The sequence below is a fragment of the Triturus cristatus genome, chromosome 4_1, assembly GCF_964204655.1.
Source record: "Triturus cristatus chromosome 4_1, aTriCri1.1, whole genome shotgun sequence".
Taxonomy (NCBI): domain Eukaryota; kingdom Metazoa; phylum Chordata; class Amphibia; order Caudata; family Salamandridae; genus Triturus; species Triturus cristatus.
Genome location: NC_140585.1, coordinates 1,155,992,650 through 1,156,015,748, shown reverse-complemented (window position 1 = coordinate 1,156,015,748; position 23,099 = coordinate 1,155,992,650). Strand labels below are relative to the sequence as shown.

General features: G+C 44.1%; 1 protein-coding gene across 3 annotated transcripts in view; it reads right to left on the bottom strand.

Moving 5' to 3' along the window:
- Window positions 1-23,099, bottom strand: part of ADGRE5 (adhesion G protein-coupled receptor E5) — a 181,031-nt gene that overhangs the window by 57,213 nt on the left and 100,719 nt on the right. For 2 of the 3 annotated variants that reach the window (XM_085654302.1, XM_085654301.1), the window contains 3 exons: window positions 16,562-16,708; window positions 2,467-2,525; window positions 620-715 (listed from right to left, as the gene is read on the bottom strand). In XM_085654302.1, coding sequence (XP_085510428.1) covers window positions 620-715; window positions 2,467-2,525; window positions 16,562-16,708 — 302 coding nt within the window. The remainder of the gene's footprint in view (window positions 1-619; window positions 716-2,466; window positions 2,526-16,561; window positions 16,709-23,099) is intronic. The other variant, XM_085654303.1, reaches the window with a different exon arrangement.

Here is a 23,099-nt window from a genome sequence, read left to right as displayed (position 1 = left end):
CACGCATCTGTTTATTCCTGCGCCATGATGCGCCGCATTATAAATGCGGCGCATCATGTGTGGCGCAAGGGTAAACTTGCGTGACGCATCATTCCTGGCGCATCCTTGCTGATTTGCAGGGATGCGCCAGGCAACATAAATCTGCCCCTTTGTATGCAAGGTCAGATGCTGACGACAGATCACCTCCACAGCTAACTTACTGCTGCAAGATGAACCAAATCATTTGAGGTCATCAACGAAGAAGCACTTGTAGGGCAATCTATAGAATATGTTCATTGATTGCTTTTGGCATACAGGGCAAGTGATCTGCTAATAGGGCTTGCATCTTAATGCCCCTTTCCTCCTGACACATTGAGTGAGCAACTATGTACTGCAATGCCTTATCATCCCCTAAATAAATAAATAACTTAATTAATGAATAGAAAAACTTGGAAGCAAGCAGCAGGGTACTAGCCTTACAGTGGTTCTTTCTATGTATTAGGCTAGTGGCGGCAATTCACTAAATTAATGGGGAAGCAAGCAACAGTGTCTTAGCATTACTGTATCGCTTTGTGTCTGAGGTGGTAGCGAGTCAACGTGCTATGCTAGCTTGAAGGCACAGAGTGGGAATCGCATTCACCTGCACTGCGGCCGAGCTCTTACGCTGTTGGTCCGTTAATGCGCCGCACACTGGTTCGACGGATGCAATGATATCAGCAAGCTCACACAGGAGGGCCTGAAAAAGAAAAGAGCTGTAGACATTATAGTGGTCAATCTCTGAAAATTAAGATATTTGTTTTCTTGTAAACAGTTGCTAAATATCTCAGGGCCTGATTATAAAAAGGCAGAATGCAAATGTAGGTGCAAAGCGCTCACTGACATTTCCCAATCTATGTTTAATTTTTACAATGTGACATATATTCCCATAGGGTGTGTTGCATCACAGGCTGTTCGAGTTTGGCCAGCCTGATGAATATTAATTAGGCATGTCACTACATGCGACTCTGTGTGATTGGCAATTCACAAAGGCATGATGAGCTGCAAGGAAGAGCAGACCACCATCCCTGATTTTGCTTTTCTAAATAGGAAACATATTTTTCAGCTATTGGGGCTTGGTGGGTGAGCAGAGAGTGACCTGTTTGGTACAGTTCCCAAAGAGCAAGGGCCAGCTTGCCCTTTGAGAATCAGCTGCCACCTCGTTTGAAGTGTAAGTGATCAATGTTTTGCAATTGCAACTACAGTTACAATTTTTTTGATGCAACTCACTTGGAATTGCAAATGGAGGGAAAGTTGATGTCATGCCACCCAGTGATTATAGGAATGAGTCTCAAAACCACGTTAGGGATTCAGAAAAGCTTTGCTGAATTGGTAAAGGAATTCAGTACATTATCAAAAATATTTTGCTGCTGCAAACCCTATTTTTTTGTAGCTGCAAAATCGGTTTGTCCATCAGGCCCATAACTCTTTGAAACATGTGTGGAGTCATGACCAGTCATTCAATATCACTGCTACTCCTCTGTGTTCACCCCACCACTAATTAGGACTTCTGAAAACCTACCTATGTTCCCAGAAATGCTGGAGATCAAGCACCTAAAAAGTGATGAAGTAAATACAGAAATTTCTCCTATCGCATTTTCCGTCTACTTATCCCTGTGCCCTTTTACCCCCCTACACCCGAAGTACTGCGCCTCAACAAGGGACATACTACACTTGGCATTAGGTTGGTGATCCAGACCTTCAAAGTTGGTCCCTTCATTGTCATTGACAGGAGATGGCTATCAGAGACATGAGACGACCTCTGGCATTTAAAGGACAAACATTCACCGTATGAAGATTCCCCAAATATGAAACATACATGTTATCTGAAGCAGCTCCTGAGAACGACCTGGTGCATTCCATGACCTGCATTAAAGCAATCGTGAGTGTTAAGCGTGGCCGAGGTGCGCAGCATACCTTTGTGTTTTTACCCAATAAGAAATGTCAAGGGAAAAGAGCTGCAAAGGAAAAGAAAGCAGAAATATAGAGTAGAAACCTCTAAACCGGCCTATACACTTTTTTAGTTGATCTATTCAGATTCAAAGGAAAAGAAAGCACCATTGTTGAAAAGCCAGACTGATGGGTGGGAAAAACAAGAACCAGGTGGTGGAAGCTGGTGATGCAATGTCAGGAGTCAGACTCAGGGAACCTGTGAGACTCTCTTGAAGGGGGGCATCTTAGAAACTTGAAGAGACAACTTTATTTTTGTGATGCTTTTTTCTGCTCCTACCTGCTGAGCATGGCAATTCCTTACCGCTTGAGAAGAAGAAAGAGAGATAAACGAATGCTAAAGTGGCGTCTACTACACTATACGCCGTAGAGTCACTGTATTGGCTCTATGGTTATTTGACCCTTGTATCCAAACATACACCAGGAGATTGACTAAAATCCAGTGAGGCACGGGCCTTAAAGCACAACCATACGAGAATGCATCCACTGCCTGCGACTTACGTTTTTATGGGGACACGGAGTACTACTCTGGGAGGCGTCTGGACTGCGACAGTTGATTCCTGAGAAAAGAAACACATAGTGTTTATTGGAAAGGATGACAGTTTGTGGTGCTGGATATCTGTTCACATGTTCCAGATTACCAAATAGGCAAAGTAGACACCGGCATATGGGTCCCACTTCCTGTAGGGGCCCTGCGACAACGGATCAAAATACAACTTAAAGTACATAAACCAGAGACATCAGATTCACATAACAATTTGTCTCTTAAAAGCTCATCTTCTGGCTGCTGCCAGTTTGTAAAAAATCTGGCGCATTGAGTATCAGGAGACAATTTGTGAGACGGGGCCGGAAATTTCAACTGCCTAGAGGCCTCCACAGGGTTTAACCCGGCACTGCTGTTCACATTCCAGTATGAATGCAGGTGGAGAAAGAAGATTACATACTTAGTTAGGAGGGAGACATTGCTGTTCCCGGGGAAATTATTCTACGTTGGGTAACCTATTTTAACTTTCCGTAAAGGAGGTCCATTATGGATTTTAAATTGTGTGGTTACATTTGATTTGTTTTGTACATTATACTGTGCTACTGTCTCTGGTGCATGAGAAAGGTAATGTCTGATTCCAGTGCTTCATTTGAAGAAGAAAATACAAAAAGTGCATGGCACCATAACTTTTATTATGAGCCTGCCACCAGTGCTGTGGATGCCCAGGTTATGCCGCTTTTATATATCTATATCTATCTATCTATCTATCTATCTATCTATCTATCTATCTATCTATCTATCTATCTATCTATCTATCTATCTATCTATCTATCTATCTATCTATCTATCTATCTATCTATCTATCTATCTATCTATCTATCTATCTATCTATCTATCTATCTATCTACGTATATATATAATATATATATATATATATACGAAAAGTTGCAAAGCTCCTTCTGGAATACTGGGCCCCATAGGAAGGTGGCGTACACTCCAGCGGAGCGTGCCGGTGATAATTATCCAACCAACAGCAAAATTGTATGTCGTACGCTCTCAGGAAAAACCAAGCAGCAGTCAAGAGTGGTGATCCAAATGTAATCCTACACAACGCGTTTCGGCGACAGCCTTGTTCACGTGAACAAGGCTGTCGCCGAAACGCGTTGTGTAGGATTAAATTTGGATCACCACTCTTGACTGCTGCTTGGTTTTTCCTGAGAGCGTACGACATACAATTTTGCTGTTGGTTGGATATATATATATATATATATATATATATATATATATATGTATATATATATGTATATATATATGTATATATATTCACTTAAAAAACCATAGGTTTCACACAGGTTATAGTTAGGTGGACATTTCCCTCGTAAAAAACCAATGAAATTCCCCCGTTATAGTTAGTTCAGATAACTATAACTCGCGCGCCCGCAATCTACTGCTCATGACGTCACATATTACATCACTCATGACATGGTCAGTGGCATCACTCATGACCTCACTGATTACATTATCCTTGTGATAGAGTGGCGGTCGCGCGAGTTATAGTTATCTGAACTAACTATAACGGGGGAATTTCATTGTTTTTTTACGAGGGAAATGTCCACCTAACTTTAACCTGTGTGAAACCTATGGTTTTTTAAGTGAATTTGCAAGGTTTTTTAAACGCTAATTCCTAACTATAACGTGTGTGAAACCTATGGTTTTTTCAGTGAATTTGTAAGTTTTTTTAAATGCTAAGTTATGTATGTATTATAATTTTTTTAATATATTTATTTTTCAATAAACTACTTATTAAAAAAGAAAAACATTTTTTATGGTTTTTCATCGTGCACGCACCGTGCACACACCGTGCGCGCACCTCCGCGATTTAAAAAAAAAAAAAATTAAATGTTTTTTTCTGCCTTCGGGGTCCTTCAGGGACCCCCTGACCAAGGCTAGGGGGTCAGGAACTCTCTACCCTGCCCCCTTTTCACGTTCGCCACCTTCCTTTTCCACTCTCGCACTGAAAACAAACAAAATGGCGTCCGACACTTCCTGATTTCGACCGATTCGAACGTTGTGTGGAAATGTGGATTTTCCTGATCAGTTATGTCCCCTATCTTGGACCCCAACGGTTCTATATGCATGTTACAAGTACATGTATGTTCCCTCTAGTTCCAGTTTCTAAGACGCAAACATATGTGTGTCTACCGTCGACATGTTCTCTGTCAGATCCGCCATCGATGGGCTGGATATTCGATTCCTAAGTATGAAAGGCCACCGACTTTATATGGCTAAGTTACTCCATAATTTACAGTTCAGGCAAGTAGGCCCGATTCTGTCCTCAAAGCCTTTCCCTGCTCTCTGTCTTTGACAGCTTCAGCTTGAGCTCGCATCTGTATCCATGAACTTTGCCCTACTCCCTGTGCAGCTAACGGTGCCTGCCTCGGCCAGTTTTCGCCTGCCTGCCAAGAAGCTGTATTTCACCTTCGAATTATCTATTTTGCTCTTCAGCCGATGCATTCCTGTCTAGTGATTTAGGTAAACATTTCCTTTAGCTCACAAGCAAAGGACTCAGCCTTTCCGTCCTCCTGCAAGTGATTCATAGCCCTGCTGCCATGGAAAGTTTTCTGCCCCTCGCATCTCATATAGACACTTAGGCGTTTGTGCACGCACACAGTCAGTATAGACTAGATTCTGTCCGAGAGTCCTTCCTTGTGGATAACATAGTTCTTTAAACATAGGATGTTAGATATGATTTGGGATTAGGTTGACTTGACCCCCCAGACTTCTCGTCTCCACATGTAGAGCTAAATGTCAAGTCCCCTTCACCCCCTAGTTGCACGTCAATCACACGTCATGCTGCTGCGCGCGCATCTATGCCAAGTATTATCTTATAGATCCACCTATGTCTGATAATCCTAACCAATCATGTTTCTTTTATTCCTTATTACGCCTAGTTTCGATTACGTACCTGTTTTGTCACTTTTCTTATCAAATGTTACGCCTTCTACATTCGTTTCATTGTAATGTACTTATTATAAAAATGCATGTCTGTCAATAAATTATTGTACTTCACTTCCTGAACCCTCGTGGTGACGGAACCTGAAGGCCGCGACTCGAGTCGGCCATTTTTGATGGAATAAAGCCCATTTAGAAACTCTTATACCACGGATTCTGCCTCTTGTTATTCTGAGCTATTTTATTTTATTTCAAGATCCCGTATGAAATTCAGTCCGGTAAAGAAGATTTTTGTTTACCACATAATGGCGCCCGAATAGGGACACTTTCTCATCTCACGCGCCGGCGGTGCGTTGCAGGCCCGGTCTCCTGCCACAGCTGGACGGACCATAAACGCGTACCAGCAGGATTTCCTGTAAGCTCCCTCCGGTCAAGCGGGGGCGACTGAGGCTGCGATCAACCCAGACGAGGCGGTGAGAAGTGCGAAGTATCCCGACCAGAGCCTAGCTGAGAGAGCAAGATCCGAGGTATACAGAGGCCCACCAGTTATTTCGAAATCCCGATGTCCAGAGGGTCCGCTGTCCGCAGTCATCGAGTCCTGTCCATTCTCTGAGGCCTTCCGTTTCAAGGAGCTACTCGGTGAGTACCATCGCCGGGGAGGCGTGTTGACGCGCACATAGGTTGTGCCGGTCAAGACGGATTTGGGTACACAAATCCGGTCTGCACTGTTTAGCAGTGTATATGTACTGTTTAGCAGTATATCAAGTATTCCGAAGTATGCAGTTATTGTCAAGAATTCAGCGTGGTGATTAGTTAGGCAGACTGTCATCATTGTCGGTCGTTGTTAAAATGTTTAATGTTTAATGTTTAAAGTGTTCAAATATTGTGGTATGAATGAGTGTTCATTGTTCACTGTTCATTATTGTGTTTTTCGTATTAAGTGAGTTCAAGAGTAAGTATCAGATCAGTTGTCAATATGCCGCTCTTCTCGAAGTTAAGACAGATTACTACCAGAAAAGGGGTGCTTGAAGAAGCAGTTCCTATTCCTCCTAGGGACACTCCAGGGCATTTTATGTACCATAAGCATGGCTTAGATGCCATATTGTTTCTTGATCTATGGGTAGACTATACCAAGGGATTGCCGGAAAGTCAAAGGTGGCCCGTAGCGGGAACCTGGGATGCAGAGTGCATCATGAAAGTGGAGGAAGAGTTATGGAAAAGAAAGGTCAGACAGTCACAGAAAGACGCTGTTGAGTTATGGCGTAAAGAATCTCATAGACGAACAGAAAAAGCACGTAGACAAGAAGAGAGGAGTAAAGAAAGTTCAAATAAAGCTCAAGAAAGTCTATTAATTGAGGAAGGTATCCGAGTGAAATCAGAACAAGTAAATAGACAAAGAAATGCTCTTATGAATGGTATGTATCCCCTTCTAGCCGAAGGACTACCTAAGGCTGCTCCAGAAATGCCAAAAGACTTGCCACCCCCATTATTTCCAATTAAGGTACATCCAAAAGGGCATCCCAGAACCGCAGAAGATGTTTTTCTTTCCTCATATCTAGACGACGCAGCTCCCGAATATGCTAACGCCGCACCACATAGACCGTCTGGTGTAGGGGTTCAACGTCAGGATCAGGTATCTGTCCCCGTGCAACAGCAAGTCCCGACGCAAGCGTCAGCAAGCACATCTGTTTCCGCATCTGTCTCCGCAGTCGATTCTACAGGGGTATCGACACCCATAGTTGCTGTGTCACGTTCAACGAACCCATTCACACCCGACGCCCCAGATGGGGCCACGGGAGGTGCTAGCATTACCTTTACACCACCCAGAATAAATAAACTTGTTTTTCAAGAGTCAGCACATTCACGTACACCTAAATTCGTAAGTGAACGTACGCTTAAGGAACTCCTTGTAAATTGTAGATATGACCCAGTGGTTGGTAAAGAGGACGAAATGGTCCTGGCATCATTACGTATCAGGCGAGCCGCAGAGTATTTAGCAAGGTTACCAGGAATGACTACGCATCTAGATAACATATATCATTTTGTTCAAACAGGACGAGATCCAGGATGTATTAACAGAGCTATGGAATTCCAGAAAGTAGAAATACAGGGGGAACTGTTACGTTTCCTCATAAACTGTGTGATCAGAAATCAAGACCGCCCGGGGGTAGACCCGAATGCAATGCTTATTCTTACAAAATGGAGTCAGAATATATCAGAAGGGAGACACGATAAGCAAAATTGTATAATAGCCATGTGCCGAAAAATCCGTAAAGAAATAGAGCGTATTCATGAAGAGAGATTGGGAACAGACGAGTTTGAGCAAGATGAAATGTCCGAATCAGGGAATTCCGCAAGACAGTCAGAGACCATAGCTTATGTAGGCAGAGGAAGATCCTGTGAAAATACTAGATGTTTTTCTGATCCCATACACTCAGTATGCCCAAATAATAGCAGAACGTATCCGACGCCTATAATAAATCTGAAGTCTCCTGAACATTCGTTTCAAGCCGCAGATAAAATATTACGAGAACGAAGGGGTTACCACTTCCTCGATTCCATGGATGAGCAAGAGTTAGCCAGATCAGCCGTTCACTGGATTGACAGTCCTGAAAAATACGGTGATGAGACCGTAGCACACACGTTTTTTAATCTCAGTACAGATGAACAACGTTTAGCTGGAATCTATATGATTCAGCAACTCCTCATATTATATAAGAGCCAACATGCTGACCCTGGTCCTTTACCTGATATATTAACGGAACTACTCACAAACAGATGGAGAGGTTCTAGTAACAAGCTAATTAAAGAGATATTAGTGTCACGTAAGCAGTATGTCCTTTTTGTAAATCCGGATTCTCTCTCGCTGTCCCGCAGAGAAAGAGCGCCGTACTATATGGATAGACAAAATCCCCTACGAGAAGTGCACCCAATAAAAGGCGAAGACAATGAGTTTCACCGTGTATTTGTTTACACACCCATATCAAAAATGGAATTATTGGAAATGAAGAAAGTAGTACCTAGTCATGACAAAGACCCAGCGGGTTTCCACCGAGAAATTAAAGACATGTTACTGATGGGAGAGTACACCTTTCCTGATATTATGACGATATTAAAGGTGCTTTTGCCTGCTGGCATTTATGAAAAACTGAAAGAAAAAGAGTGGGAAGTGGGTGACCAAAAGATAGACTGGACAGCATTAGCAGAGGAAGAAAGGGGCCGAACTGCAGGTTCAGGGCTCGGGGATAAAGTTAAACTGTTACCAGGTTTACTAGTACAGGTACTGCCACGTTTATTAACTACAAAAAAGGAAGATTGGGGTGCAATCACAGCCTGCAAACAAAAGCAAGATGAAGACACAAGCGATTATTATGCTCGATTTGAAAAATGTTTTGGTATAAATAGTGGTATAAAAGCAAGTAGTGACTCATATCCACATTTATTTGTGACAAAATTAGTGGAAAATGCATTGCCTCCAGTAAAGAATAGAATATTGAAATTCGAGAGTACCTGGCAAAGTAACACTCCGTCACAAATGCTACAAATGTTACAGTATCATCACAATAGAATTAGGGATGAACAAGAACACGAGCATAGACGCATGAAGGATACAAAAATGAAAATGCTAGTTTCTCAGACAGTACCAGCAGATGGTCACAAAAAGGGTGTGACACATTCTGGTGATTCTGCAGTTCCTGTAAAAGGAAGCTGCAATTACTGTAAACAACTGGGCCATTATGTACACGATTGTCCAGTCCTGAAACGTAATATAGCTACAGGTATTGCAAAGGAGAGACCACGATTAGTTAGACAAGATCAGAATGAACAAGGAGCTATGTAGCATGGACAGTCCATGCCAGTTCAACAACAGTCCATGCCAGCCTCACAGCAACCCATACAGTTTGTGCCAGCTGCACCGCCGTTGCCTGCTACTGCCACACAAACCACAACACGACAAATGTATCAGACTGCACAGTATGAATACCCTGAGTATCAGCGTTACGCATGAACAAGCCTAGAGAGGGAAGTTGACTTACCGCTTATCGAGATTCCTGTAGATCAAGAAGGACCTTATGTACATAGTGAATTATTAGGTCAAGATAGAAAATTCTTACTCGATACAGGGGCAAGTCGAACAACCATAAAACGTAGTGAAGTTCCAGGGGCACCCCTCTCAGGCTCTCAAAATATTTCCCTTGGTTTTTCAGGAAAACCTATTGTTAATGAAGTATCACAGCCTCTACCACTTACGATAGGACCTTTGACACGAACTACAGATTTATTGCTTACTAAATCATGCCCAGAAAATCTGTTAGGAATTAAAACTCTGAAAGCACTAGGAGCCATAATATGTTGTTCTCCCGAAGGAGTAAGGTTGTTTTTACGTGATTTTAAAGGTCACTATGTGTCTAGAGACATGGATCCCCGACTACAGACTTTACCAGTACATCTATGGGCACAAGGCCCTACGGATGTTGGCTGCATGAACATTACACCCTATCGAGTCACCCTGAAAGCAGGAGTGGTACTACCACGAATGCGACAATACAAGTTACCGCATGATGCTGTAGTGGCTTTGCTGAAAATCATTGATGAGCTGATTGTCCAGGGAGTAGTTGTAGAAACAGACTCCAATGTATGTAATTCACCGATAATTCCGATTCTTAAACGAACTGATCCTACTGCCCCACCAGTGTACCGATTGGTTATTGATTTGCGTGAACTAAACAAGTGCATTGTACCACAATTCCCTGTGGTCCCTGATATATCATCATTGTTGACAGCAATTGATTCCGAAGCAACATTCTTTACTGTAATCGATCTCAAAAATGCCTTTTTCAGCGTCCCAATAGATCCGGAAAGCCAATATTTGTTCGGATTCAGTTTAAATGGGCGCAGCTTTAAATTCTCACGCGCTCCCCAAGGATTCACAGAAAGCCCCAGCATCTACAGCCAAGCACTGAAGAGAGAACTTGACAGTATCCACATGCCAGTCAATACTGCACTGCTTCAATATGTCGATGATCTGCTGATCACAGCGAGAAGCGAGCCAGAATGTGAAAAAGCTTCTCTGACAGTTTTACATTTCCTAGCCGACAAGGGGCACAAGGTGTCTCCTTCTAAGCTGCAATTCTGTGTCCAGCGAGTTATTTATCTTGGTCACTCGCTGTCCAAGGAGGGAAGGCAGCTTACACCAGATCGCATCCAGTTAATTGCTAACATGTCAATACCCCAGACACAAAAGGAGGTGCGAGCTTTCATAGGCCTCACTTCATATTGTAGGCAGTGGATCCCTCAGTACGCTTTTCTAGCAAAACCACTCATTCAGTTAACCACACAGGAGGCAGCCACATCGACTGTTCTCCCTTGGACTCAGGAACATACACAAGCTTTTGAAAGCTTAAAGAAAGCTTTATGTCAAGCACCTGTTTTAGCAACACCATGTTATAGCAAACATTTTACACTCTTTGTTACAGAACGCGAAGGTACTGCCTTGTCAGTACTCACTCAGGATCAAGCAGGATCACGCAAGCCATGTGCTTATTTTTCCAGTACATTAGATCCCGTAGCTCAGGCTTTGCCTGCATGTCTGAAATCAGTGGCAGCGACAGCTTTAGCAATCAGACAAAGCGATGCCATAGTATTAGGACATCCATTGACAGTACAAGTACCACATGCAGTAGAGGTTCTTGTGAACCGAACACAAACACAACACTTGACCATAGCAAGACTTACCGGTTATGAATTGACATTGTTTCAACCACACATAGAGATCCGACGGTGTAATACATTGAATCCTGCTACACTATTACCTGTAATTGGAACAGACCCACTAGCTCATGATTGTGTTGAAATCATTGAAATAAAGACGAAACCTAGACAAGACTTGACAGACGTTCCGTTGTTAGATCCAGACCTGACGTTGTATGTAGACGGATCGTGCATGAGAACAAGTACAGGAGATTTAGTGGCCGCGTATGCAGTCACAACAGACACTGAAGTTATTGAGACAAATTGTATAGATACTTTGTCCGCCCAAGCAGCAGAACTTATTGCTCTAACACAAGCCTGTATTCAAGCCACAAATAAGAAAGTTAATGTATACACTGACTCACGTTATGCATTCGGAGTTGTACACGACTTCGGCGTGTTGTGGCGAGAGAGAGGTTATTTAACTTCCCATGGTGCCCACATTCAGCACGGACCCCTCATTCATGCTTTGTTAAACGCAATACATCTACCCACTGCTATATCGATTATGAAATGTAAAGCACACACGAAGGTTACTGATATCATTTCTCAAGGCAATGATTTAGCTGACAGAACAGCTAAACAGACTGCTCAGAATCGCACATTAGACATGACAAAGCCAATAGTTCAGACACCAACACAGTGTATGACAATTAAGGATCCCGCACTTGACGTAATTGATATACAGACACATGCCACAGCAGAAGAAATAAAGAAGTGGACTGAACTAGGAGGGATCCAGACAGATCAAGGATGGATGACGAAGGAGAAATCTGTATGGTTTCTCCCTGATTCCATGGTTCAAGCCATTATAGCTACAGTTCACAGTCCAGCACATTTAGGAGAGAAGGCTATGCTAGACAGCATTCAGCACATTTGGTTCAACAAACATTTACGAGCAGCAGCTAAACAAAAGGTTCGTACCTGTATGATATGTTGTCAGTTTAATCCAGGAAAGAGTGTTCCCGTAGAGCAGGGTGGATTTCAGCCTCCTGACCATCCTTTTGAAGTCCTCCAGATGGATTATATTCAGATGGAACGTTGTCGAGGATTCAAATATGTTCTCGTAGTTGTCTGCGCTCTCTCCCGTTGGACAGAGGCGTATCCCGTATCAGATTACACTGCCCCGACTACTGCCAAGCAGCTAGTTCGAGAATTCTTCCCACGGTACGGTTTACCACGTGTTGTATATTCAGATAACGGCCAGCCTTTCTCATCCGAATTGATGAAACATGTCTCACTTTTGTTGGGATATCAGTGGAAATTCCACTGTGTCCGACACCCCGAGGCAGCAGGTCTCGTGGAACGACATAATCAACTTTTAAAAATCAGACTGTCTAAAATATGTCAGGAGAAAGGTGTGGACTGGATAGTAGCTTTACCAGTTGCGCTATTTTACATGAGGATGGTAGCACACTCTCGAACAGGGCTATCCCCTTATGAGGTGATCTTTGGTAGACCACCGAATATGTGGGGGACGCCTATACCCCGTAAAATAACTGATGTTGATTGTAATATGCTGACAGATTACCTGGCTTCCTTGATGTCTGCACTACAATCTTGTCGTTCACAGGTAGTCGCAGCTTTTCCCGACAACACCGAGGTGAAACCTCATGATGTAATTCCCGGCGATTATGTTCTCGTCAGGAATTTTGATCGGAAAACCCAACTGGAGCCAAGGTGGAGGCGTCCTAAGTTGGTCCTGCTGACGACCAGAACAGCTGTGAAGATCGAAGGGAGAAAAGGCTGGGTGCATTCCAGCCATATAAAGAAATTTCATGGACTTCCTCCTGACACAAACAGTACTCCCCGTGTGTCTTCCCCCATTGACTCAAAGCTACCTTTGGCTGAGGCCAGTAGCACCGAACTTTACAAGCAGAAACTCAGGTCCAGATCTAAACTGTCGGACGATTTGATTGTTTAAATCCTCTCCAAGGTGAAGCGGTTGAATCTGTCCCGACATGTATCCCTTAGGTCTGAATCATGTAGAGTCCAGAATCATAATGAAACGACATGCTTATTGTAAATTACTGCGTAACCACTGTATTGTGACTTTATTAATTTTGTTTTTCTTGAGTTTTTAGTTACTGCAAGTATATTGTTGCATATGTATTATCCTGTTTCTAAACGTGCTTTCAATATAACTGATGAACATTCTTTTAGTGAATTCCCCCCACATGAGTTGTCCTATAGACTTGCGCTGCGCAATAACACATTCATTAGTATGTTACATCATTCCCATCAGACTAGTAATGCCACCAATTGTTGGGTGTGTGGCCGACTCCCTCCCTATCAGAATAACAAAGGAGTTCTGCCTTTCTTTCTACATCCGTTCACACACAATGGCTCCTGTGGAGCATGGTTTAGTTTATTAAATTCCATAGACCCAGACACAGCAGTTTATCAACAACATTGGATATGGGGAAATCTGAATCTAGTTTTATTCAAAGTCTGTCACCCTAATAAGGAGGGTCACCCCAGTAGAACAGGAACTGATTTAGAAAATGAAGTGTATAAATTAGGTAATTTTACGCCTAATCTTATGATTTTGAATGTCAAATCCGAAGTTGAACTAATTCTGCCCACTATGTCAGTATTTCCAGTTAAGGGTGAATTATGTGTGAGAAAAGTTGGTTCCATACACATGGGCCATAGCCAATGCGTTACTACAGTAGAATATAGTGATCAAGGTAAATCTTCATTTAGAGCTTCTCGCCATTCTTACTTTATATGTGGTCAGACTGCATATATGCGTTTGCCTCTAGATTGGGATGGTACCTGTTACATAGCATTCCTTCTGCCACCTGTTTTTCTAGCTCCCCCTGATTATTATCGAAATGTTCATTTAGTACACAATAGAGAGCGAAGAGATCTCCCAGTTGTCGATTATACTGAGACGGCATGGGACAAGTATGCAGATTTCAATAAAGGTATCTTTCCCTATATAGGTACAATATCAAATAGTAAGCTGATACGTAGACTCACCAAGACTCTTGAAGCTGTAGTAAATGAGACTATAGCCGCCCTAGGCAATCTGACAGAGGAACAATCAGTGATGAGAATTGTTGTTCTCCAGAATCGTCTTGTCCTTGACGTCATCCTGGCCGATAGGGGCGGAGCTTGCAGGGTCATCGGATCCAGCTGCTGCATATTCATACCAGAAAATTCGCCATCTGTATATAAAGCTATAACACGCCTTCATAAGATTGTAAGCCAGATACACGAAAATCCAGGCACTTGGACGTGGTCCGGGTGGTTTTGGAGTGTGATATCAGCCTGGGGATGGAGAGTTCTATCCTTCCTAGGTATTGGCCTTCTTATGCTCTTCAGTTGTTGTTTATGCCTGCAATGTGGACCAGCGATTTGTGGTCTGTGTGCCACATCATGCATTCCATATCACAATTCTCGTTCAAAATGCCGGAAGAAGAAGGAAGAAGAAATGATGCTCCATGAGCAAATCGATGGAATGATGAAGATTGATATCTCTTGAAGGGCAAGTAGGGGACAAGGAGGGAATGTGGAAATGTGGATTTTCCTGATCAGTTATGTCCCCTATCTTGGACCCCAACGGTTCTATATGCATGTTACAAGTACATGTATGTTCCCTCTAGTTCCAGTTTCTAAGACGCAAACATATGTGTGTCTACCGTCGACATGTTCTCTGTCAGATCCGCCATCGATGGGCTGGATATTCGATTCCTAAGTATGAAAGGCCACCGACTTTATATGGCTAAGTTACTCCATAATTTACAGTTCAGGCAAGTAGGCCCGATTCTGTCCTCAAAGCCTTTCCCTGCTCTCTGTCTTTGACAGCTTCAGCTTGAGCTCGCATCTGTATCCATGAACTTTGCCCTACTCCCTGTGCAGCTAACGGTGCCTGCCTCGGCCAGTTTTCGCCTGCCTGCCAAGAAGCTGTATTTCACCTTCGAATTATCTATTTTGCTCTTCAGCCGATGCATTCCTGTCTAGTGATTTAGGTAAACATTTCCTTTAGCTCACAAGCAAAGGACTCAGCCTTTCCGTCCTCCTGCAAGTGATTCATAGCCCTGCTGCCATGGAAAGTTTTCTGCCCCTCGCATCTCATATAGACACTTAGGCGTTTGTGCACGCACACAGTCAGTATAGACTAGATTCTGTCCGAGAGTCCTTCCTTGTGGATAACATAGTTCTTTAAACATAGGATGTTAGATATGATTTGGGATTAGGTTGACTTGACCCCCCAGACTTCTCGTCTCCACATGTAGAGCTAAATGTCAAGTCCCCTTCACCCCCTAGTTGCACGTCAATCACACGTCATGCTGCTGCGCGCGCATCTATGCCAAGTATTATCTTATAGATCCACCTATGTCTGATAATCCTAACCAATCATGTTTCTTTTATTCCTTATTACGCCTAGTTTCGATTACGTACCTGTTTTGTCACTTTTCTTATCAAATGTTACGCCTTCTACATTCGTTTCATTGTAATGTACTTATTATAAAAATGCATGTCTGTCAATAAATTATTGTACTTCACTTCCTGAACCCTCGTGGTGACGGAACCTGAAGGCCGCGACTCGAGTCGGCCATTTTTGATGGAATAAAGCCCATTTAGAAACTCTTATACCACGGATTCTGCCTCTTGTTATTCTGAGCTATTTTATTTTATTTCAAGATCCCGTATGAAATTCAGTCCGGTAAAGAAGATTTTTGTTTACCACAGTTGACTGACATGTAACATCCAATCAGAATTACGCTCGCGCACGTTACGGTGCGCGCACGGTGCGCGACTATAGATATGTATGTACTTTTAACTGCAATTTTCTCAGGAACTAATGAACAGATTGACTCCAGATATGCAAAAGGCACATCCCTGACCTGAGGACTACCTCTTTGCCAAATTTAAAGTAATTCTGTTCAACCGTTTGGGCTGTACCTTGGACTAACGGTCCCTATGGAAAATTGCATGGGAAAAACGCGTTTTCAGACCCCCCTTTTTTCTCAGCCCCCGCTTGACGAATCCCCCCGAGACTTTCAGGGTACGAGCGGAGCGGAGCTCGCCACCTATTTTGAAAATTTCGCGAGGATTCATCAATCGGCGCCAAAGTTATTCCAAATAGAATGTTGCGGAACTCCTATGGAAACACGGTCCTAACTATAACTATCTACTGGCGACCGCCAGTAGATTATATATATATATATTATCCTCCTTTTTCACTTCAGGCCTTTCTCTTTTGCTCTGGGTATAAATCTAATGATAAAAAATAATAGGTGCTTATTCCACAGAAATGGGTTCTGGTACCCTGCACCTGCCATGACTGTCACAAATTAGGCACTGTCTGTGTCCCTCGACTTGTAGATGCAGATCCAGTGTGAACAGGGAACCCTGTGCTACTAAGCACATAATCTCAGTGAATAGCTAAATACTCACTCAGGCATGTGGTTTGGTTAGTCAAGTCTCCAGATCCAGAAGAAGGGACACTTTTTTCATCACATGTGCACTTATAGCTCCCAGGGGTGTTGATGCACTTGGCGTTAGGGACACATATATTGGCATTTTTTGCACACTCATCAATATCTGGGAAAGAAAATTGAATAAATATGAATGTTAGGTAGAGTAAGCGATAGAAAAGTGGTTACTTACGTGTAATAACAGTTTTGTTGCTTGACACTGTACTACATTCACATGTTGTGCATTATTCTAATGGAAGGCGCAGGAACTGTATTTGTTTATAACAAAGGTTTAAGTTTGTGCACATGGAGGCTCACCATGACTCACTATGACGTTGGTTGCCCTAACTCGTGCCCACCAATTGTAGATAGATTCTTTCCTTTTGTACAGTGACCAGTGGTGTAACATAGGCCCCTGCAGCCCTGAGCTGCGGGGGGCCTCATCAGCACAGTATCTTGGCCTGAGCGCTCCTGATTGAGTCTGAAGGGGGGCCCTCCTTGTACTTTGCAGGGGGGCACCCTCAAGTTTGGTTACGCCACTGATTCTCCTCGAAGTGAGAACACACTATGCCTAAAGTCATTTTGCCTGGAGCATATGGGTACTGATTAAGAATCTTAGAATACAGCATAACAGAAATTTACTTTGTTTGTAAGTAGTTAGAAACAAGATTGCAAACCATGCCCCATCAAGTGCAGAAGTAGAGATATAAATAGAACTTTGCTGGAAGCAGAACAATGTCAGGTGCAAGCAAATGTCCTAAGAAGGGCTCTAAAATCAAGCAGTAACAGAATGATAGGTAGTCACAAATATATTCCAATGTGGGAAAGAGGTCTGGTGCCGTCAAAAGTAATGCCGTCTTTCAAACCCATACATAGCCGTGGATTCCACTTACTGTAAGTGACTATCATATGCATAGAATGAGTTAGTAATGTCGTTTTCTTAGATGTAGCTTTTGTCTTCTTTGATATGGTAAAGTTGGTTTCTGTTGCATGAGTGTAGGATATGCCCCTACAGTGTCTATGCTATTCACAGACATTGTAAGTGCAGTGGAGCCATTTTGAGTGCATGGGCAGGGAGCTTGTCAACACAAACTCCACAGCTCCATGATGTCTTTACCGAAGTCTGGGAAGTTTGGTATCAAACTTCCCAGCACATTAAACCTACACTGATGCCAGTGTGTGATTTAATGAAAAATCACTGAGAGGGCACCTTAGAGATGCCCCTTGAAAACCTACCAACTCTAGTGTGGTTCCTACAGGCTCCCAACCATCTGCCACCACCCGGTAGGTTTCTGGACCCCTAAGTATAGAGCCTCTACTCTCTGGGTCTGTAAACAAAGCACATCCTGGGCAGAGGTGTCATGCTTCTGCCCCCAGGATGGGCAGGGTCCTTGAAGAGGGAGCTTCAAAGGCCTGCCGCCTTTGTCAGCAGCCCCCAACCTTTTTCTGCTATGAGCAACTGGCTCCCGCTGGTTCTGATCCCCATTTTGGGTGCGAGAACCGGCGGGAAAACCTACCCAGGAAAGGAGGGGTGCCCACCTTTGCCAACCCCACTCCTCAAGTGGGGGAGGTGAAGTGAAGGCCACCTCTCAGTCCCCACCATCTTGAAGATGGGCGGGCGCCTCCAATCAGAAAGAGGCCTATGCCCCCCTCCCACTGGAAGGTGGCATACTAGGGTGTGTAAACACTCCAGGATAATGACCCATTGGTCCCAACCTGCACACCCCTGCAACTCCCCTAAGTCTATTATTTAGGGGCACCTCTGAAACTTGCCTCTTCAGATTTGATGTGACAAGAAGAAGAAGGACCGAAGAGCTAGATCCACGAGTCCTCACCACTCTGCGCCCAACTCCCACGGCGTGAGTTCGAGAGGCCGAACTCCCCAGCAAGGTCCCCCCAGCGATCTGGACCTGTGTTCCAGTGTTGGACGACCTCCTTCGACCTTCTCCTTGACGCCTGCAGCCTCATCTTGAAGGGCACCTGCGACCCGAACTGGTGAGAAGAATCCGACACGAAAGGACACCCCTGTACCTGCAGCTCCTGAGACCTGAGGTGCCCAACCGATGGTGTCTGGGTGTCCAGCAACTCTTCAACTTCATCCTCTATTCATTGGCTCTCTTCGTCCAGTCTTCTGGCTCCAGCCTGCAGCCCTTTTCTGTGACCAACATCCTCCATAGAAGAGCATTTGGCTACCGACACCTCCTGAGCACCTTGCACCCGGCCACCCCTGCACCGCTGGTGGTGTGGACTTGTGTCAATCTAGGATCTCCTTTGCCCTTACCTAAATCCCAGGAGCTTGACTCCCGAAATCGAGTGGCCTGAATGTGAGCCCCATTGGCTAACGTTGGAACCATGCACTCAGCACCCGGCCACCCTAGTGCCGGTGGTGGTGCCCCTTGTGTGCCAACCTGAACCCTGGTTCGACCCCCCAAAACTCCAATCCTAAAACCTTTTACTTACCTGCAAACCTAACACAGTTCACCAATTGTTTTCTCAACTGCAAAAGTAGTCTAAATATTCCTATCAAACCAGTATTCACTGTCTTTTAAAAAGTGACATTGTATGAAGAGTTTAACTTACCCGTTACTAAGTAAATTGTGGTTCTAGAAATAAAACAATAAAATAACTTTTTATACAAACAATTGGTCTGGATTCAGTCTCAGTGTGTGTGACATCATTTCTTGCTTGACTGTGTACACAAATACTTAACACTACCCTCTGATAAGCCTGAACGCTCAACAACACTACCACAAAAGAAAGTACGGTATTATCTACTTTAGCCTCTGCTATATCTCTGGGGATCCCCTGAACTTTGTGGACACAATACCTTACTTTGGTATAGTACGTACAGAGCCAGCTTCCTACATCAAGACTCACCAGAGGGGCTTTCCTTAAAGTATTATTTGCAAATATGTACATTGGTCTATGTCACTACCAGCTCTTTGCAGAAAAGATAAACGTTTGCAGATCTATAACTACATATATGGGTTGGTACAAATGATTTGCCCTATTATCTGCCATCATCCCCATATCCTAATGGATGTCTCAACTAAGTTTCCAGGCCATGTAAAAATCTGGAATTTGTTTGTGTCACAAAGATGAATTTCATTCCCTAAACTGACAAAGTCTTCAAAGATTGTTGGCTCAAGCTGTATCAGCTTTGGAGATCAGGAGGCTTTACACCCTTGGATTTCCATATAGTGGTGGTAGAAGCATTGATTGGCCAATGTGTTCATCTTTATTCGGTTTAAATAAAAAACAACGAAGCATTGATTAATTTGAAGCAAATCTGTGTCTATCCATTATTTGGTGGTCTCCCGAGGGCCATATGGCATGACTGCAAGAAGTTCAAAACACCATGAATCATTTATACTTTGGACCCCGCAAAAGAGATCCGGTTTCATATTCAAGGAAAGCAATCCAGTGTCTACCAGTGAAGCCAGGATGACATTTAAAAACCTGACTTTGGTTCGTAAATGCCTACATGGGCTGGTTCTACAGAACAATTTACCCTTTCACATCCAGAAAGAGTCTCTGCTGTCCTTCCAAAGAAGTCATAAGAAATATTTTTTCTGCTAATCCACCTATTGCCATCTAGATTTGTTAGGTCCATTGAATGTCTGGTGTACATAAGTAAATACAACTGCTCCGAATTAAAGACCGTGGGTGATGGAAATGGAGTTTTATAAAAAGACAAAGTGAGACACAGAACTAAGCAGTGAACACCAAAATGGATGGCGTGTCTCTCTTTATTGGTATAGGTAATTGAAGGGATTGTGGCAACAACTCCACCTCTTTATTGCGATTGTAATTCAACAAAATAGAAACCTCTTCATGCCTTCTGCACATGCATGGTTACCTTACTGTTGGTTTGACAGCATCTACACAGTGTGATGGGCCATTATTCCAGGGGCGGCTGCCGCCAACCGAAACTGGTAGGGCGGGGCGGGGGAGCAAAGTTGGGGGGGGGAGGTGGGAAAGAAAAAATATAAATAAAATCATTTACATGCTGCTCCCGCTGCCAGACGCCTCGTTGCTCATGCTCCTGCTCCTCCCATCCCGGAAGTGGATGGGCCTGAATGCACAGGCTCCTCACCCAATCCAGATGCTGCTCTCATGCTATACCTAGCATGACAGCAACGCCAGGATTGGTCTGAGCAGCCTGGTTTGCCACTCAGACAGTACCTGGGAGCCTGTGGTGTTTCTCCAACCCGGTTGTGGAACAAAGCTGGGTTGGAGAAACATAAGTGCGCATGTCAGTTTGGCCGGCCTAAGACAGCCTGCCAAACTAACATGCACACTTATAAGTGCACACTACTCCTCCCTGCCTTGGCTCATCCACGTCCCTCTCGCTCCATCTGCTGCGGACTACAGACATAAGCCGCTCAGACAGAGATAAATAAAAAGTTAATAACAATGTTTTATTATCGTTTTATTTATCATCTGCAGGCATTGGGCGATGCTCCTCTGCCATTACGGAGGCGCCGACCTGAATAACTCCATATGCTTCTCTTCAAACAACACTACTGTTTAGTATCCTATGACAAGGGGTTTGAAACAGCAGTAGAAATGCTACAATATAATAAAGTGCAATGCAAAGTATGTTGTAGGGAGCTGACTTTTTATGTTGAGTACCAAAAAGAGGTACACAATGTGGAAAGTCCAGACAACCCTTATTGGTTTACAGGGCTTAAATTAATAATCCTAAATGCTGTCTTTTGTGGTAGTGTGGGAGAACGGTTTAGGCTTATCAGAGAGTAGTGTTACGCATTTGTTGAACACACATAGAGTCAATAAATGAGAACACACTCAAGAAACTCGAGACCAATTTAGAAAACTAACAAGTATTTTATATATTTTTCAACACCAAGAACTTTGTAATTGGATATGTACTTCTCAAGATATCAATTTTTACAGGTAAGTAAAATTGTAGTACAAATGTGTTTTTACACGGTAATGCTTTCCTAGGGAGAAAAAGGCATACACTGCATACAGGTACTTGCAATTGTATTCCGGGAATCCCATTTAGGACTTAAGGTGCTAGGAGGCTAATGTCTAAAGTATCACCCGCAGTTTGGGTTTATTGCCCTTGAACGTCCGGGTGCAGAAGTGCCGGACGGGTTGGTAGCCTTGCGCGCTACACAGTAGGGAACAGGGGGGGCGCACCTAGAGACAGGCTGCAGAGGGGGACTTGGGGTCAAGTCTGGGAGCTCCCAAAGGAGGTCTCAGTTTGTGAGGGTCCTAGAAGCAGGGAGGCACAGTTGTTTATCGTGGACCCGGGGCAGGAAGTTCGGGTTCAGAGGGTTTTGGTCGGCTGGGCTTGTGCGTCAAAGGTACTCATGGTTCTCGGTTGGACTTGCAGAGGGGGGCAAAACAGGACAGCTGGGCCACTCTCAGTGCTGGCCTCTGCGATGCAAATGTCCCTTGTCAGTTGGTTGATCATTTTGGTGTTGGAGTCTGGATTGGACTCAAACATGCTTTGGTTGCTGCAGAAGGTCCGATACCCCAGGCATTTGTACAGGACGGCTCCTGTTGGTCCTGGCATCTTCACACTTGGTGGGGAGACAGATCTGACCTCCTGAATAATGAGGACCTCCTCCTGGATGGCTGCTGCGTCTGTGGTCCCAGTAAACAGCAGAATGGTGAACCGAATGTGGCTGTTGGTGCCTACAGGATGCAGAGAAGTGGCTCCTCTACGTCAAGGGAGATGCTGATGGCTTGGTGACGTGATGGAGGCCCTCCGAGGCTTTTGGAGGATGTACAGCTGTAGGACGAGTCGGGATGTCAGGATTGTCCAGACAAGAGCAGGTAAGAAGGCAGAGATTGGCACCAAAGTCCATTATCAGTCTGCAGTTATTGCTTCTTCGGCTCTTCTTTATCTTTTTCTTTCTTCAGTCAGATGGATCTGAGTTCCTGGTGGCAGGGGGCACCTAAATACTGAATTTAGGGGCATTAAGAGGAGTGAGGAGTGGTAGCCAATGGGCTAATTACCCTTGGGGTCACTCCGCCCCCCATATGACCACTTCCTGTGGGTAGTGGGCAGAACCCTGTCCCAGAGTTACAAATTCCACCAAACTCAAGATGATGGAATCATTCTTTCATAGTTGGGACAAATCAGGCAGCACACCTTAGGGGTGTGACAGGCATGGTAGGGCATCATGCCTCCTAGCATAGCTAATTTGTCATTTGTCCTGGTGCCAAATGGTCCTTATGGTAGGAGGTGGCATTTCCCAGTTCTGGGGGAAGCTGGGGTTGGATATCAAAGGCGGCAGGGGCTTTCAAGTCCCTGGCCTTGGTATGCCGATTCACTAGCAATCCTGCTGGAGGAGGTGTGAACACCTTCCTCTTCCTCTGGAGCAGCATTTTTTCCTGGCCTCACCTGCAGGGGGTCAGAAACATGTCTGTGGTGGGAGGGTGGATGATACCAGTCAGCCAGCACACTAAGAGGCTGGTGGGTTTTTAGGGGCACCGCTAACGTTCCCTATGGATGCATATCTTAATAAATCCACTACTGGCAT